Genomic DNA, 19,202 nt, shown 5'->3' on the forward strand with positions numbered 1-19,202 from the left:
TACACTGTTTTTATTTGTTTGCTTTGCCATTTCTCTTGATAAAATTGTCTGTATTATTTCTTCCCTTTCCTCTTAGCCCCATGATCTTGTACTACTTTGTTGGTTTTTTCACTCCTGGATCTCTAGCCCCTAACCCTAACCCTCCTGTTTTAGCTTTTTAACTTAATAGGATACTGATTCATCTATACAGCCTATATGCCTTAGCTGCTTTCTCTATTAAATCTTCTTTGTAGCCTCCTTCTCTGAATACTTTTTGCAAATTCCTTGGGGAATTTACAACAAACCACCTAAAGCAAATAACTAAAATAACAGAAAATGTATGTTTTTAAAAAGAAAATACAAATTAAATGCAACAGAAGCAAATGCTGACTTCACAGAAGTACAGAACAAAACTGGATGATCGTTCCAGGCTTCATAAACTATGGTTTATGGACCATGGCTTATGAAGCAAGGAGGAAACATCAGAGTTGATCACTTCTCCCTTACCCCTTCCTTCCCCCAAATCAGGTTTATTGTTCTAATTTGTTAGCCGACATTAAGCCAGAATTCTCAAGTTCAGGGAATTCTAACTTAATACAAACCAAGATCTTTGCACCAAGGCTGGTGTATGACAGCAGAGGGGAAAGGAGAATAACGCTCAGCCCCGGCACTCATTTGAGGTGTACGAATGATTGTCCAAACTGGGCCACTAAGGTCCCCATTCTCTGCTAATGCTCTTATGGTTCCTATTAGTAGAGCTCAAAAATTTTTTTTAAAATCCCAAGCAATCCAAACTAAAGGAAGCCGGCATAACTGATGCCAGGGTAAATTATGTCAGTGTAACTTACCTCTGTTCCAAACTTCGTTCAGGAGTGGGGCTACCGCCAGCTGAACCAGCCCAAGCCTTACAGTGTGAAAAAAGCCTATGAATTTGACTTACACCACACTTTTTGCCAGTTTAACTTCTGCTGGGTTGCTAGGTTAAGTGACCGCGATGAATAGAGTTTAGAATATTTATTTATTTATTACATTTATACCCCACCTTTCTTTCAACAAAGAACACAAGGCAGTGTACATGTAGTTTCCAGGTGGTCTCGCATCCAGGCACAGACCAGACCCAGACCTGTTTAGCTTCAGCAAGGAGGTAGCCTCATGTGCCTTCAGACCATAGCCTGTGCTATAGGATAAGTCTCCCTATGCACCGTCAGTCCCTTTTTCAGGATTTATCCTGACCTTGGCTCAGCCACCTTTGGCTAAGCCAGGATGGAGGATTTCAGCTGGCGTTATCTCTGAATAAACAGGAATGAGGGACGTCAGCTGGAGTAACCCCAGCTGAGCCCAGGCTCAGACAGACATCCACCTATTCCAAACTTCGCTCATCCTGGTGGATCTTGTGTTTGGACTGCTCCCTTAGGCAGGAATAACTTGGCACCCCAGTCTCTGGGTTGTTTAAATCATAAGATAAATAATTGGTTGTGTCACTTCGTAAGTCCAAAGCAGTCACCTCTGCCCCACTTCTCAGGAAGTTTTCATCTCATCAGTCACTTATTATTTGATTGTTTATATATATAGCACCATTAGCATACATGGTGCTTTGCAGAGAAACATAAACAAAAAATGGCAGGCCTCTGCCCCAAGAATTTATGATCCACAGACAGTGGAGGGAGACAACAGACGGAGGATATTAAGGGGAGATTAAATGGTAATAAACAACATAGAGATGAAGATATGGGAATCCAAGGATGGTATTCAATGCTAGTCCTATTCAGAGTAGACCCATTAAGTTAAAGGACATGACTAATGGAGCAATCCTAAATATAAGAAGCCAGCATAATTTATGCCAGTTTAAGTTAAGTTGGCGTAAAATAAACCAGATCCAAACCCCATTCAGGAGCAAGATTACTGCCAGCTGGCAGAGACAAAGCAAACAAAACAGAGTTTGACTTATACCATCCTTTGTTCCTGGTGTAAATTCCACTGGGTTGCCACCTCATGTGACTGAACTAAACAGAGTTAGGATCCAGCGTAAGCCCTCCCCCCAGTACCATCCCCAACACACCCCTGGAACACCCCTTTTTGGGGACTTACACCAGCCTTGGTTGAGCCGGCTTCACCTAGGCCCTGGTTAAGTCCCTTCTGAACTGGCTAAGCCCTGGTTGGGTGGGGATGAGGAAGTTACACCAGAGTATCTCTGGCTGAGCCAGGGTTGGGGACTTAGTGTAGCCCCACCTGAGCTGGGGTTCAGATGGCTGAGCTGGAGTTCTGCCAAATCCTAACTCGCTCATCCCGGTGGATCTCGATTTGGATTGCTTCCTAACTTAGGTTCATTAATTTCAATGGTTTTCTCTGAATAGTACTTAGTTGAACAGTCCAGAGGTAACAAGTCATGAATTGGATCACATTTAATCACATGTCCTTAAGCTTCATATCACCAGCTATCTGATCCTTTTAACTGGAAGTGGCAGGGACAGAATTTAGTATCTTTTGCAAGCATCTTCTCTACCACTGAGCTATGAATCCCTCCTTTTTGGATGAGGATGAGAGGGTTAAGTCAGAGACATTACAGAAAAGTGGATTACCCACTTTTGAAATTGAGGAGACTTTGCAAAGCAGCTCACAATACGGCTTAGAGGCCTGTTGTTGAATGAAACTCAAGTCCTTTGGTGCAGTTCTTTGGAACCTGGCCAGAGAGAAGGTAGAACCCATGAGAGGCTTGTGATAAATTCCTGGAGATACAGCCCCTCTAGGAATACTCACCGACTCCCTATCCTCTCATAAACTTAGGCTTCCTTTATTCCAGGGATGCTGCACACAAGTTAAGCCCTAGATTGACTTGGCTGAATGTGTGTGCAGGAATATAAGATAGTTTCAGGAAAGCTAGTAAGCTTCTGCTTTTGCAAAGCATGTGCTCTCTTTTTTTGATCCACGTTCTTTCTTTCTTCCTTTCTTTCTTCCTTTCTTCCTTTCTTTCTTTCTTCCTTTCTTCCTTCCTTTCTTCCTTCCTTTCTTCCTTTCTTTCTTTCTTTCTTTCTTTCTTTCTTTCTTTCTTTCTTTCTTTCTTTCTTTCAACAAAATGCATGCCTTGTACCTTGTAACAGCTTTGAACGGTCGTCTATAGTCCACAGATAATGCTTCTCAAAAGACAAGTTAATTTTTCTGAACTAGAAACTCAATTTGGAGCCCAGTTGGCACATATATTTGTTTTACATTCAATGTTTATTTGGCACCACGGCCAGCTCCTGGCAGCTGCCACTATGCCTGCCTTTGTTTCCCACCACTATGTGTTCCAGCACTGAAGCCAACACCTGTGGCTGCATAAAAGGCTACGTACAGCAGCTGCCGGACTCAGATGTCCACAGTGAAATAAAATTCTAAAGCATACGAGTTTGGATGTGTGGCTGGCTTCCTCCTTTGACTCTTTTCAAGGCTTCCTTGGATGCCTGATCTGCAGGATACTTCATTTATCAACTGTCTGTCAGCCAGTGTTACTGACCTTAGGTTTACTAGTGGCCTTGAATACCCTCATTTTATTAATGATGCCCCAAGACATGCCAAAGAGTTAACTCAGAAGTAACTTCCTGGTGTAAGAGAATAAAGTTGTGTCCAGCTGTACTCCACCATCACTAAGGAGGGTGTCTGGCACAACACAGACCACTTAAACAGGCTGTGTATGGTATCCTGTTGAATATATCTCAGCACCTGTTTTCTTTGTGACAAATGTGGTTCCGTAAACAAAAGGTCTCTCTCTCTCTCTCTCTCTCTCTCTCTCTCTCTCTCACACACACACACACACACACACACACACAAAATCTTGAAAATAACCCCAACTTCTTATTCACAATAAAAAATAAAAACAGCAGTATACATTCTCGGAATATGTGAAACCTGTTCCTTTACTTTTAATGATATTTTTGCCTACCCACACGCTGGCATAGAATGTTTGGGATGCTTATCGGCGATAGTAGATACACAATTTTTGCAAAGCCGTTCTGAACCATTGTTACCTGCTGCATACACATTACTATCATGTCCCCCACTCAAAAGCACAGACAGCAGAACAGATCTGAATTATTGTTGCCTACCATATGCATAATTGTGCAACAAAGCCACAACTTTGCCTTCCAGATGCAATCATATTAACTGCATATTAAACCTGCTGTCTACTCAGAAAACCTATCCATTTTGTTTTAGTTTCAGAAGCTGTAAAGAAGATATGTTCACAACATCCTTAAATGCAACCAAATTCTATGAAAAATCTGAAATATAGGATATAGGACATGCATAATTAGCTTTGTTATACATCTATATCTATATAGAAAATAAGTATTATTAATTAAACACACATGTCTGTTTCTAAATATATATGCCATGGATATAAAGACAAAAACAACTTTATTGGCACAGTATCTTGTCTCCAACAATGACCAGATTTCAGTGGTTCCTAGAAAGTGTTTACAAACTGCACATGGCAGTAATTTATGGACATTTTGGAGGAAGCATTGGGTTATTTTTCCATGATATAGGCACAAATGAATGCACATAAATATCAATTGTTACACCAGACTCAGTTTTCTTTTGAAATATTTTGATACTCTTGCCTTATCTATTAATACATATTTAGGTAATTCTCTTTGAAACTCTAAAAATCCACTTTGTTATATATAATTTTTGTATTTTTAATCTGACCTCAATAGTATTTGCAGGGCCTCCCAAATTCCCTACAATATCAAGGGTTATATAGGGCTAGAACAAGCACTAATGCTGCCAGCTCCTGTCTGAACAACTCACCAAAATGCATCAGATTGACTATGATCACAGTCTTGTGTTTATGGCCCTCCTGCTTTGTGTTCAACATGACACTTTTTATCTGAACAAATTTCAATTTACTCTTTAAAATAAATTTTTGTAGCATATTCCATTGATTGGACTCAAAGATACATTTCCAATTAGCATCAATGTTCCTTTCAATAAACATTGCCTTAGTTTCAAAAGTAAAATGCTGTTTATTATAATATAATTATTAAGCATTGTCATAACACTTTTCATGTACAAAGTGCATTCCAGTCTTTATTTTCTTGACCTTCACAATTACGCTTTCCAGCAGGTCACTAATGAAGTGAGGAAGTAATGAAATTATAGATTATGGTAACTTGTTCAAGGCCACCCAGTTTTTGGAGAACAGCATATATCACACTATCCACTAACCTATACTGCCTCTCACTATACTCATGCTTATCTATGTGCTTTGAAAGGATTTCTGTCGGACTATATATTTGAAATAAATCCCTCGGCTCAGAAACTCAGCAGATGCCATGCAACCATCTGCAGGAATATATACATCTATCAGTAGTCTCACAACTTCATAGTGATCAGGTGGGCATCCTGATTGTGTGAACTTGATTCTCCATATGCCTATACACATGACCACTAAAATTTCCTTTAGGACTAAGTTTAATTTTCTCAGAAAATAATTTGCTGATAATTTCTGAAAACATTTCTTCTTTGAGCTGGCCCAAGATAAGCTGGTTTATTAGGGATTTGGACTCCTCAGCCTTAGTTTGGGTGCTTTTGGAGAGAGAAAGTGTGGTGATTTTTGATATATTAGGTGGTATATAAATGCTTTAAAATAAATAAATGTTAGAGTGCTGGACTAAGGCTGAGGAGACCAAGGTTCAAATCCCTAACAAGCCATAGCATTCATCTTGGGCCAATCACATCCTTTTATCCTGACCTATCTCACAGGGATGTTGTAGGATAAAAGTGGGAGGATACCATGTACACTGCCTTAAGTTCCTTGGAAGAAATGCAGGACATAAGAAATGGGTGAACATTCTGTGTAACTCTAGTGAGTGAACAAGTTCTGTTCTACGAGAATTGTGCTTACATGCACCGTGGTGAAAAGAAATATCCACCTCAGTTCTTTACTACTTAGAAGTAGAATGCCAAATTGTTCCACTGCATTTCCCACTGGGAAATGCCCCAGTGCAGGTTTATGTCCTGACCTAGTTGTGAGATGACAGTTGTTAAGGTCTGGTATCAAACCCTGCAGCAAAATAAGTTGGCACCCTAAAGCTTGCATGCCTGCACTATTAGAGGGATGGGAGCAAGCCAGCTAACTTAGCCTCTCCGATGATCCTCACTGCTACCACCAAGTAAAGAGTTTTATTTTTCCTGGCTGCCTCCACGAAAACAGCCCTATATCCTCTGGGATTTTGATGTCTCCTATAGATTTCCTCACTGACCCAGTTAACTCACTATTCTGGCTAGGGTGATAAGACAATTAGGTGGTAGAGTGAAAATCAAGGCATCAAACCACGTTGAAACCAATGACAAATTTAGCTTTGACTAAAGCTTTTCAAACACAGCAGTTATTTCTAAAGGGGGAACAAGATATACAGTTTTAGTATTTAACCATAAAAGGAATCAGGATATGGAAATGACTTGGGGGGAAATACATCCACCTAACTTGTCTAGACTATTTTGCTACTTTAATCAATACCTCATAATAAAGCAATTTCTGTCAGCTTATTGTAATCTGTTGGTGGTGCAGCTTCCAGTCCTCATTTTCAGTTCAGTATTTGTCAGTGTATCTGGATCCTCTGCAGCACACTCTGTCCTCACTTCTTTCTTCTGATTTCTAGCTCTTAAATTATCCTACATACCTTATGCTAACTTCCCCTTCTAACTTCTTAGCCAGTCAGGACAGTAGAGGTTTTTTTAAAAAAAGTTTCAGGTTCCCATAGTAACTAGGTTCCTCTCCGCTTATGTTCCAGTTTCTGAAGCTGGCATGCTTTACCTTCTATGATCTTTTGAACCTCCTGGCAAGAACTGAGTTCTACCTGAATTCTATAATAATAATAACAACAACAACAACAATAATAATAGGATGAGGATGCAACTAAAAACATACAAAAATGGCTGAAGAGTTTTATTCCTTCACACAACACATGCATTTAATTAAGTGTGTCTCAATAGTAATACAAGTTGGACGGAAGTAAAAGAGTAAGGAACTAGGGCACTGTAATAGCCTGGCTAAATACTCTTTTGAGCGGGGACTGCATTTTTTGCTGAAGAATGCCAACATGTTTGCAATTTGTCAAAAAAAACCCTCTAATGCAGGGTAGAGGGGAAAATGCTCATTTACATTTTTTAATTTTTTTTCAACAAAGAGCCTCATGACAACTCAAAGACTAACAAGTATGGTATTGTGGGCTAGAGGTCACTTCATCAGATACATCTGACAAATTAAGTCTTGCCCCATGAAATATTATGCCATTCTAGTCTTAAAGATGCCAAAACTCTTTGCTATTTATGCTGTTTCACATATCTGCTGCTCTGAGATTTTTCAAATGCAGACAATATAATAATAACAATATCATATCTATTTCAAAAACACAGTGATGATTTCAGAGTTGCTAATATAAGTTCCTGAATAATGATTTACAAAGCATATTGTCAGAAATGAGGTTCTGAATCTCACCTTAGTGTGCCACTGCATATTTCAAAATGGTGTGCCTGCGATTAGCCGCTCACATTTAGATGAGAAAAGATAAATTCATATCGTGAATTGGATTTTTTAAACTGGAAGTGTTTTTGTCTTTGGATGAAGGAGGTGTACAATTGTTTGTTTGTTTTCCTATTTGATTCCTAATTACTTTAGTTTGATCACAGAACAGATTGCAAGGCACGAATGACTAAAACGTCAACAGCTCAATAGTGGCTGTAGATACTGTATGTTTCAAAGGTTCCTTATCTGAGCATTTCAGAAACAATGAAAAATAAAAACGACGTGGCATAGACAAAATGGTACATTATAAGAAACACTTTCATACAGAGGTGCATAAAGTCATCCACACAGTGAATCGTGTTAAGAAAGGGTGGGCATTGTATGTTTACAATAGTTAGCATAATATGCATATCATTTGCAATAACAGCAGATATTAAGCCACAGCTCAAGCTTCGATTGTAAATATTCTATGATACCGGATGCAATCCAAGTCTAGGAGCGTAGGAAGCCACCTTATACTGAGTCAGGCCATTGGTCCATCCAGTTCAGTATTGTCCACAATGACTGGCAGCAGCTCTCCAGGATTTCAGGCAGGGGACACTCCCACCTCTACCTGGAGATGCTGGGGACTGAACCAGGGACCTCCTGCATGCAAGTAAGCTACAATCCTTCTCCATTGCTATGCCCTTCAGTGCTTGAATCTCCCCCACTGAAATTAATTATACTTAGGGGTGCTGAGCTGTATGTTGCAGGATTGTGCCTATTTTTATTTCAGGATTATTTTCCCTAAATGTCAAACGCTTTCAAACAGCCCATCAACAAGATTATAACCTTTATAATATAAAGTGAGTTTAAGAATTATGTGTGTGTGTTTGTTATGACAAATTTTGCTTTTCATTTTGGAGCTTGCTGTTATTTTGAAACTAATTTTCACAGCCATCCAAGCTAAAACCTAAATGTAAAATAAAATCCATTAAGTCACATTGAGTTAAATGTTGCTTATTCCCAGGTAACTAGGGAGAGAGTTATGAATTATGAAAGTACAGCTTTCTACAGGATCCTTTTTTTCTTAAGGTGAATAAATGCATCACATAGTAACTGAGTTGTATAGGAAGCAGTTATATTACTTACCCCTGTCTGTGTCATAAAGGAAGACAAAGCGGTTCCATTTATAATGGCCCAGCAAACTTAACAGCGCTCCCTGTAAGGAAGGTCTCAGTTGCAGCACAAACTGGCTGTCGCCCTCAGTGGGAAAACTTGGTGTGATGAGGGAGATGTGCAAGGCGCTGCAGAATGAGGTCAAGGTATGTACCGATCGTTTATCGTACAATCCAAAAATGGCAAAAACTCCTCTTGAATACTGGGAGCAGACTGAAAGAAAAAATGGGAAAATAATGATTAAAACAATATGGAAACAACACATTATGTTTATTATTATAGCAAGATCAACATCAACCATGGATGAGGAAGTCAGAAGACAGTAAACAATATGCAAGGCCAGTGACATATTCAATGCACTTTAAATTCTGCATCTGAGTAGATCTAGTAGCCATTGATACTTGCAAAAAATAGTGGTACAATATACATGATTTACACGTACCTTATATGCAAAAGATCTGAGGTTCGAGCCCTGACACCTTCACAGCCTGAACCCTGGAGAGCTGCCAGGCAGTGTAGACCAGGGATTCCCAAACTATGGTCCATGACCGCAACATATGTGCATTAAATATTCATATTAATAATAATAATAATAATTTCTGTGTCGCCTATCTGGCCAATGGCCACTCTAGGCGACGTACATCTTTGTTTCAATAAAATACATCTTAATAAAACAATACAACAATAAAACTATAAAACTATAAACAATGACAGTTCAGAGTACTAGGCAATTTATCATAGTGATTAACCCTCCCCGGAAGTCCCAAAGGCCTGTCTGAAAAGCCAGGTCTTCAAGGCCTGGCGGAATACATTCAGGGAAGGGGCATGTCAAAGATCATACGGGAGGGAGTTCCAGAGAGTGGGGGCCACCACTGAGAATGCCCTCTCTCTCGTCCCCACCAACCTAGCTGTTTTAGTTGGCGGGACTGAGAGAAGGCCCTGTGTGGCTGATCTTGTGGGGCGGCATAATTGGTGGCGTTGGAGGCGCTCCATCAGATAAACTGGGCCGAGACCGTATAGGGATTTAAAGGTTAATACCAACACCTTGAATTGGGCCCGGAAAACAACTGGGAGCCAGTGCAGATCGAACAGCACTGGAGTAATATGCTCCCGGCGGCGACAGTTTGTAAGTAGTCGAGCCGCCGCATTTTGTATAAGTTGTAATTTCCGGACCATTTTCAAGGGTAGCCCCACGTAGAGCGCATTACAGTAATCCAAACGAGAGGTGACCAGGGCATGTACCACCAATGGGAGCTGGTGAACAGGAAGGTATGGTTGCAGTCTACGTATGAGGTGTAATTGATACCAAGCTGCCCGACTCACTGCCGAGATCTGAGCCTCCATGGACAGCTTGGAATCAAGAACAACCCCAAGGCTGCGGACCTGGTCCTTTAGGGGCAATCTCACCCCGTTGAACATCAAGTCAATATCTCCCAACCTTTCTCTGTCTCCCACGAGTAGCACCTCGGTCTTATCGGGATTCAGCTTCAGCCTGTTCCTTCCCATCCATCCACTCACAGATTCCAGGCACTTGGACAAGGTCTCCACAGCCAACTCTGGTGAGGATTTAAACGAGAGATAGAGCTGAGTGTCATCCGCATATTGGTGACACTGCAGCCCAAATCTCCTAATGATTGTCCCCAGCAGCTTCATATAGATATTAAATAGCATGGGAGAGAGGATAGAGCCCTGTGGCACACCACAATTGAGAGGCCAAGGGTCTGAAACCTCTTCCCCCAATGCTACCTGTTGATGCCTATCGGAGAGGAAGGAACGGAACCACTGCAGTACAGTGCCCCCTATTCCCCACCCCTCCAGGCGATGTAAAAGGATACTGTGGTCAACAGTATCAAAAGCCGCTGAGAGATCGAGGAGGACAAGAAAGGTGAATTCTCCCCTATCTAATGCCCTCCTCATATCATCCACCAGAGCGACCAAGGCTGTTTCAGTTCCATGTCCAGTCCTGAAACCCGGTTGGTATGGATCCAGATAATCCGTTTCATCCAAGTGTGTCGACAGCTGATTAGCCACCACTCGCTCAATGACCTTGCCCAAGAATGGTAAATTTGAGATTGATTTTAATTGTATTTTATTGCTTCTTTTATTTCTTACATTGTATTTTATTGCATTACAACTTGAAAACAACAGAATGAAATTTAACAGGGATAAGTGCAAAATTCTACACTTAGGAAAAAGAAACCAAATGCACAGTTATAAGACTGGGGTTACTTGGCTCAGCAATACTACACACAAGAAGGATGTTGAGATTGTTGTTGATCACAAGCTGAATATGAGCCAATAGTGTGACATGACTGCAAAAAATGGCAAGTGCTATTTTAGGCTGCATTAACAGTAGTATCATTTCCAAATTATGTGAAGTATTGGTTCCCCCCTATTTGGCACTGGTTAAGCTTCATCTTGAGTACTGAATCCAGTTCTGGACACCGCAATTTAAAAAGGATACAAACAAACTGGAACAGGCTCAGAGGAGGGCAACAAGGATGATCACAGGCCTGGAAACAAAGCCCTATAAGGAGAGACTGAATTCTGGGCATGCTTAGCCTTGAGAAGAGAAGACTGAGGGGAGATATGATAGCACTGTTCAAGTACTTGAAAGATTGCCGCACAGAGGATGACCATAATCTGTTCTAAATCATCCCAGAGTACAGGACATAGAACAATGGACTCAAGTTACAGGAAGCCAGATTTCAACTGAACGTCAGGAAAAATGACTTAACTATAAGAGCGGTACGACAATGGAACCAATTACCTAGGGAGGTGGTGGGCCCTCCAACACTGGAGACATTGAAGAGCCAGCTGGACAGCCACCTGTCGGGTATGCTTTAAGTTGGATTTCTGCACTGAGCAGGGGGTTGGACTTGATGGCCTTATAGGCCCCTTCCAACTCTAATATTCTATGATTCTATAAATTCTATGGAATGCAAATTGTAATACAGTAAAATACAATATAAGAAATAAAAGATGCAATAAAAATACAATTAAAAATCACACAGCACCTGGTACAGTGCATTACAATTGAATTTAAAAATCAGTGGTCTGCCAAGACTAGCAGCAATTTTCAAGTTGTCCATGGGAAAGAAAGTTTGGGAACCACTGGTGTAGACAATACTGAGCTAGATGGACAGCACTTAGCTGTTTAAATGATAAACTTACATGCTGCTTATTGTCTGCTAGAATGCTGATTCACTATAGCATAGCCAAAATATGTGAGCAGAGATAACTTACTGTGAAAAATAACAATAAAGTAGAACTTTGTTTCCTGTGTTTCAAGAACATTCAATTTATATAAACCTTTAAGTACAGGTTCAGTAGACACACATGGGATGCCTCAGCACAGATGCAAAGTTAACAATACTTCGTCTTTACAGGAACTAGGTGCCTCATAAAATGTTGTCAATGGATCCCGTTTCTTTTCACCAAATTTCTTAAACCTCTGTAGTCCAAAATATCCATAAACCATGGCAATATCACTCACATAACTCTAACTTCCAGAACTCTGAGACAATGACTTACACATTCACTTGAATATATTTCCCGAGGAACAATGGAAAATGCTTGCTAGATCATATGGCAAATTCAAGGTTCCAGCTTTGTTTACATATTTGCCAAGAGAAGTGCATATTGCAAATCAAAAGGCATTGTTGTTATATATTTTAATTATTAGGTTTGCATTCCATTAATAATACTTGAGAATTACCTCTAAACACTGTTTCCATCCAGGATAAATCCTTAATAGCTGAAGCTTACAAAGCATTTTATGTAAACTGAATGGGAAGGGGGGGGAATTAAATTAGCTGTAAATTAGCATTAGTTAAGTATGTATTTTTTCTATTCCAATAAATGTTAATGTCATAATGGTACAATTTGCAAATCATCTTAACAGGCACCGCTACTGATATTACATAACTAGAGTTTTAAAGATCTTTACTGGAAAAAAGGAAAGAATAGGAAAAACTGGTCTCTGAAGGATCGGACAATTTGGTAGTCCTGACAATGATGCCATCTCTATTATCCTCTATACAGGCATACCCCGCTTAACGTCACTTCACTTAACATCACCTCGCTATAATGTACACGCTCCATACTCCCCCATACCCCACTTTAACGTACGTGCTTCGCAATAACGGACACTTAATGGCATGACACCGCTGCCATCTAGTGGTGATTGCAATGCAGTACATGCATAGATAATTGCTTCACTTTAAGTACATTTTCACTTTACATACACGCTCCGGTCCCATTGTGTATGTTAAAGTGGGGTATGCCTGTACTACACAATTCATCCTTGTTCTAAATCCTAAAGAACTATGGGAGATTACCATTATTTATAAAGCTGGTACTACTTGCCTAACATGCTCAATTTAAAAACTGTATCAACTTTTTTCTCAAACACAATTAGAAGGAAGGGATAGTTAGCAGCTGCTGGAAATTAAAATACTATTTTCCAATGAATCAGTGTTTTGCTAATTGATTTTTGACAACCATAAGAAAACTGAGTAACATATGAATGGAAAGACAAAAATGACTGGCAAAATATGTGTGATGTTCCCCTAAGAGTGAAAGAGGAAACCAAAATTCACATAACTATTTTGATATGTTGTGACTGTGAGTGGAGGCCAGAGCTGCACCTTCACTCTGTGTATCACAGCAGGACTGACCTGGAGCAGCTGCAGACCCAGCCATCCACTGATGATGTCTCCTGATGATGCAGAGGGCTCACAGATGATGAATGAGATGAGGTGGAGTCTCAGGCAAGTACCAAACTCAAAAGTGAACCAGAACCAGCTGAGGGAGGGTGGAGTTGGAGAGGATACCGGAGGTGGAGGAGGATAGGAAGTAGCAGAAACTAAGCCAGGTAGATGAGGGTGACAGAAAGAGACCATGACGGAGGCAGGTGGAGAAGTCAGAGGAAGTATGGCTTAGCGGCAGCAAGAGGACAAGGAGAAGGAAAGGAGGGTCAGGACAGAGGACAAGACAAGTGAGCCAAAGTTGGCCTGAAGGAAACTGTCAGCAGGAGAGGAGGTTGGAGGGAGAAGTCCAGGACAAAGAGCCTTGAGGAGGACTTGAACAAGCAGAGGCTGGAGAAGCCAGTAGATGGTGGTAAGCTTCCTAAGATAACACTCTAGGAAGCAGGGAGATAAATTTGCCTTGTAAAAACAAAAAAAAGGCTACCAAGCAGCCTGAACTATGGCTATAAGAAGGACAGCCTTGCAGTGCATAGCTGCTATAGAGAATGGTTCCAATGGCACCCAGGAAAGGTCATATAATCTCCCGAGCTTTCCTAAAGGACACCCCATTGACTTAATGCATAAACAGGATCATAAGAGAATCTGAAAAGGAGCTATTAGTCAAAATGGCAGCACAGCCCAAGAGAGAACATTCCTTACCACTATCCATGTATACAGCTAGATTCACCTTAATCTCTTTCTATGCTGTCATGTATTCAGATAGACAATTATATGGAGGAATATGAGGAAGCCTTAATGATCCCATAAACTGGATTTTCTGGCATGGAGTCCAGTCTTCTCGCGTGATTCCAGACACACCTGTAGAAGCAATGATATGTGATCTTGATAGCAGTTTCTTGACTGGTACACTGAATGGGCATCATTAGAAATGCAACCATAGAGCCATAAATCATTGTAATTTCCAACCCCTCCATAAGTAAAAGAGAGAGAGAGAGAGAGAGAGATCTGTGAGAGCACTAGAAGACACTCAGTTGACTCCATGAAAGAACTCACTTAAAGTCTGTAAGTATTGCCTTCCTTGAGAACCAAAATTTCTTCCAAAAGCCTACACTTCCTACCTATTAACACTGACTGTTGTTCTCCATTCTCTCTCCCCCCCCCACCTTTCCTTCCCATTACCAAGCCACACAAACATATCAGGCTTGCATTCTAGGGCATGATTCTCCCTTTGAGTGTGAGTAGTCTTAGAATCAATTCTCAGCCAGGCCCATACCCCAAGGGAAAATGGGGCCACACCCTTCTGGAGGAACTGTGTCTGAATTAGGGCCAAACTAGACATGACACCAAACACTTCACTTGAACTGCAATTTTTAATTGTTATCAGCCATAGGGGAGTGGGGATCCACAGGGAGTGCTTTTGTCCCACTGTGGTCCCAGTGAAAACTGATCCCAAGCATCAAGAGTAAATTTTATCAGTGTCAACTCTGAAGAATAATCTTGCTGGCTGAACTGAGGGAATCGACTGCAAAGCTATAAATGAAATCTCACTTGCGCATCTCTTAGGAGGCTAGATATATAATCTTTTAGAGGGCATGTGACATGCCATCTGAATTGGAGACAATGGAATACTGTGCTACAGGGAGTAAACTTGTAAGAAACGTGAGGCCATCAACCTGGCACAACGACTGTATTATTTTCATGACTATTGTGCTATGGCAATGAGTTTTATGAAGCTTGTGAAGAGTCCAAATGAAGATGCGAAGGAGTGTCTTCTAATAAAGGAGAAAATCAGAGTTAATGCCTTATGCAACTTTAGAGATAGCCTCTAGTGATAGTAGTGTGTGTAGAGAGGCTGTCCCTGAAGCCCAAAGATTTCTAGAAACCTGAAAAAGCTGATGTGTGTGTAGCTGTCCCATTAGTGAGAACAGTGAAACAATGCCTGTGAGAAATGTTACATATATAGAGAGAAAGCACTGTATTGTATGGTCAGTGGTTGATAAATACATTTTCTGTTTTTCCAAAACTGAAGAACTGTACCTAGCTGAATAGCTGGAGGATGTTGCAAAACTACATCACACTAAGCTTAATTTTTTACATGGTAGCTCGGTGTAGTGGTTAAGGTGTTGGACTACGACCTAGGAGACCAGGATTCGAATCCCCACATAGCCATGAAGCTCACTGGGTGACCTTGGGCCACTCACTGCCTCTCAGCCTCATGAAAACCCTATTCATAGGGTCGCCATAAGTCGGAATCGACTTGAAGGCAGTACATTTACATTTAGCTCCAAAACATCAACCTTTTTGGTGTGCTGGCTGGTCCGGTGAAAGCTCAGAACAGAGCTACACTCTGAGAGAAATATATTGCTGCTACTAAAAAGGGAAGCCCTACATAGAGTTTTACTCCTCCTCCTCCTCCGTAAATGTTATGGCATAATGTAGTAAAATTTACTCCATGTAGATATTATCACAAAGTGTGTTTCCTTCCTCCCACTAGTGGAGCATGAAGAGAAATGGCAAAGAAATGCACAGATAACATCAGAAAAGGAGAGTGAGTTTTACACAAAAGTAAAGAGAACTCTATATAAGATAGAATATTCATCAGCATTCCCATGTTTCTCATAAACTTTCCTATCCCCTCCCCTTTCCCATCGCCATATGTTCACACAGGGATTAGTTGTTAATAATTTATTATTTAAAATATTTATAGCCCATCCTACATCCTGAGATCTCAGCATGGGGAACAATTAAAAAAATATAAAAACAGAGTCCATTTACAACAAATAAAACTAACAAAAACCACCAGTCACTAAAGATCAGCCTAAAATTCACAGCTGAACATCAAAAAAAATCAATAGGCTTGGACAATCATATTTTTAGCTGATGTCTAAATGATGACAAAGTGAGTGCCAGCCAAATTTCAGAGGGGAGAGAGTTCCGTAAGTGGGTGCCACCATGAAGAATGCCTTCTGTCGTGCCATCACATAGTGAATAATAGCTGGTGGAAAGCTGACAGGTTTCCTGCTAACCCTGGATGGGTTATAAGTAAGAAGGCAGGCAGGTGGGCTTTGGCTAAGGGCAGATTGAGGTTGGTGGGGCAATGCTCCATTCACCAAATCGACCAGCCTCCGCTGGGGGATTCAACTAGTTAGGTCCTAAATCATTCAGGTCTTACAAGTTATTGATATTGCATTCAGACCAGAGACGTATTGACAGGAATTCCTTAAGAACCAGTGTTAGATGACTCCAGCTAGCTACCCAACTCCACTGAACTGCCACATTTTGCACTAGCTGAAGTTTTCACACTGTCTTCAAGGGCAGCCCTGGAATGCTATCTTCAAGGACAGTCCTGTAGAGTGCATTACGGAAATCTAAAGGAAGGTTATCATAGCATGACTTACCAGGAATGACCACAGCTGGTGAACCACCTGAGGCTGGCCAAAGGCACTCTGCACCACTCAAATGTTAAGTGATTTGTTTGCATCCAGCTCTTTAACTTTAGACTTCTGGGAAATTCAAAGTACTTCTGAAAACAACTCAATAACCAGTAGTTGTAGTTTTAAGATTTATAGGAAGCCTGATACAACTTGGTTTCCATACCAGAAAAGTCAACCCCTTCCTTCCATAGTATACTTAGTTTTAACCAAGAAGGTGCTTTGAAGAACATATGAAAAAAGATACTGCTACATCCATTGTCTTCCATAACTCGGCAGCAATATGTTCCTCCTGATAAAATTAGAATAAAAGAACAGTATTTCTGTATACCATCAGTTTGCCAGAAACACATATCACAAACCCTTCAAAAATTTACTCCCATGTTATTAATAAAATAGGAAGTGTGAGGGTCTTAGCTTCTCTGCCCCCTTTTAAGTAGCAAAACTTTGATTATCCAATTTTACACCATCAGTACTCCTGTTTCTTTTTATCTCGAAAAGATAGAAAATAGGCTCATTTATAAAACTAGTATTTCTTTTCTCTCAAGAAAGCACTTCTAAGTTAAAATGGGAGGGTTGTTATAAACTCAACTGTCTGTTCTAGTAAAAACAGCATTTTAAACATAGTAACTCCAAAGAGACTAATCATATGTGCTTCCCTCCAGCTACTTCAAACAAAAAATACTATTAATTTTTGGAAAGGGGAGAAATAATAACCTCAGCGCTTTCCCTATGTATTTTTGAATATTGTCAGCAAAGCTTTTACTAAATGGGTTTTAAAAAATTGGTGGAAATATCTTCAGTTGTAGAATGGGCAGGCCCAGAGTCAGACAGGTAAGGAAAAGAAAGGCTAAAAAGTGTGTGGTACTCTACACACTGCTGCACAGAAGCTCTGCAAGATGCAATTAGGGATGTGCAACCTATCCACCCATCCCATAAAATTCTGCTGGGAAATGAGAAGAGATAACGCCCAGTCTATGCAGATGCTGTGCCTATACAGAGGCATCTACCCAACAGCACATACAAGATAACATCATCAGTTTACACCAACTAGGCCTCTGTACAGTGTGCATTCGGTTCTTTGCTCCTTAACTGCCACAGCGGCAAGGAAGTCATCAACAATGGCAGATAGGGAGTACTCCAACCTGCATAGGAGAAATGATACAGGAACCTTTAGGGATCACTCTATGCAATACAGATCACTGCCATGATATCACTGCACAGACAGGAGAAGGTTGCAAGTTGGGGCCACACCTCAGAAAAAAGTGAAATGAAAATTAAAAATCCAAAATGAAAATAATATAAACTAAATCACATTTTGGAAGGAATACAAGTTGATTAAAGCAGCATTTAAATGGCAACGTCCTTTCTGATTATTGTACCTACTTTATGTGATCATTTCTGTTACTATCAGAATCACAATGCAACCCTATTCACATCTACTCAAATGTAACTTCCACTGGGTTCAGTGGGGCTTATAACCTCATATGTGGGTATAGGATTATAGCCTTAGTTCTTCTTACAAAGGATTATATGAAATAACTAAAACCTCTCAGATGAATTGCGAGATTGTGCTTCTTCACATCACAGTTCTGACGTACCATTTGAAAATGAATGTGATGGGAGGAATAATAACGCTGTTTATGCAATCCCTCTGTACATGTCCCCCCCCCCAAAAAAATCTTGCATCGGAAACATGGTAAGACAAGGTATGATTCATTTGTGCTTCCTATCCTGTTGCTTCTATAGAAAATCTAAAGCGGCAAGTTTTTTGTGTGGTACTTGGCTATATCAAAAAGGAAAGCACATTTTCATGACCCTTGGGTTCTCAGGCTGCTGAGATCACAGCTACTTTCTCCCTGTATGGAAGGACATATATGCAGACAGTATTCTACAAAGCCTCTCAGCAGTTCAGATAAAGCATGTTTGGATTTGTTCATATCATTATTCTGCAGAAGTATACAATGGGTTGTATCATCTGCTGTCATTCCACTCATGCAGTAGACTTCTGCTTGCACAATGGAATTTCCCTCTCCTCCCTCTTGCAGCCTCACTGTCAACTTTCGCCCAGTCTCAAATTTGCCATTCTTAGGCAAGGCGATTGAGCGGGTGGTGGCAAAACAGTTGCAAGCGCACTTGGAGGAAGCGGATTATCTGGATCCATTTCAATTGGGCTTTAGGCCTGGACATGGGACTGAAACAGCCTTGGTCGCCTTGGTAGATGATATGAGGAGGGTGTGGGATAGGGGAGAATGCACCTTCCTTGTCCTCCTTGATCTCTCAGCGGCTTTCGATACCGTTGACCACATTATCCTCCTGGACCGCCTGAAGAGGTTAGGCATGGGGGCACTGTATTGCAGTGGTTCCATTCCTTCCTCTCTGGTAGGTACCAAAGAGTGGCATTGGAGGATGATGTTT

The 19,202-nt window shown here is 40.7% G+C and overlaps 1 protein-coding gene across 4 annotated transcripts in view; it reads right to left on the reverse strand.

The window, feature by feature from the left end:
- Positions 1 to 19,202, reverse strand: part of GRIA4 (glutamate ionotropic receptor AMPA type subunit 4) — a 380,787-nt gene that overhangs the window by 217,366 nt on the left and 144,219 nt on the right. For all 4 annotated transcript variants that reach the window (XM_061628712.1, XM_061628711.1, XM_061628713.1 and 1 more), the window contains exon 3: positions 8,618 to 8,857. In XM_061628712.1, the coding sequence (XP_061484696.1) occupies positions 8,618 to 8,857 (240 nt within the window). The remainder of the gene's footprint in view (positions 1 to 8,617; positions 8,858 to 19,202) is intronic.

This window comes from Rhineura floridana, chromosome 5, assembly GCF_030035675.1.
Source record: "Rhineura floridana isolate rRhiFlo1 chromosome 5, rRhiFlo1.hap2, whole genome shotgun sequence".
Lineage (NCBI taxonomy): Eukaryota > Metazoa > Chordata > Lepidosauria > Squamata > Rhineuridae > Rhineura > Rhineura floridana.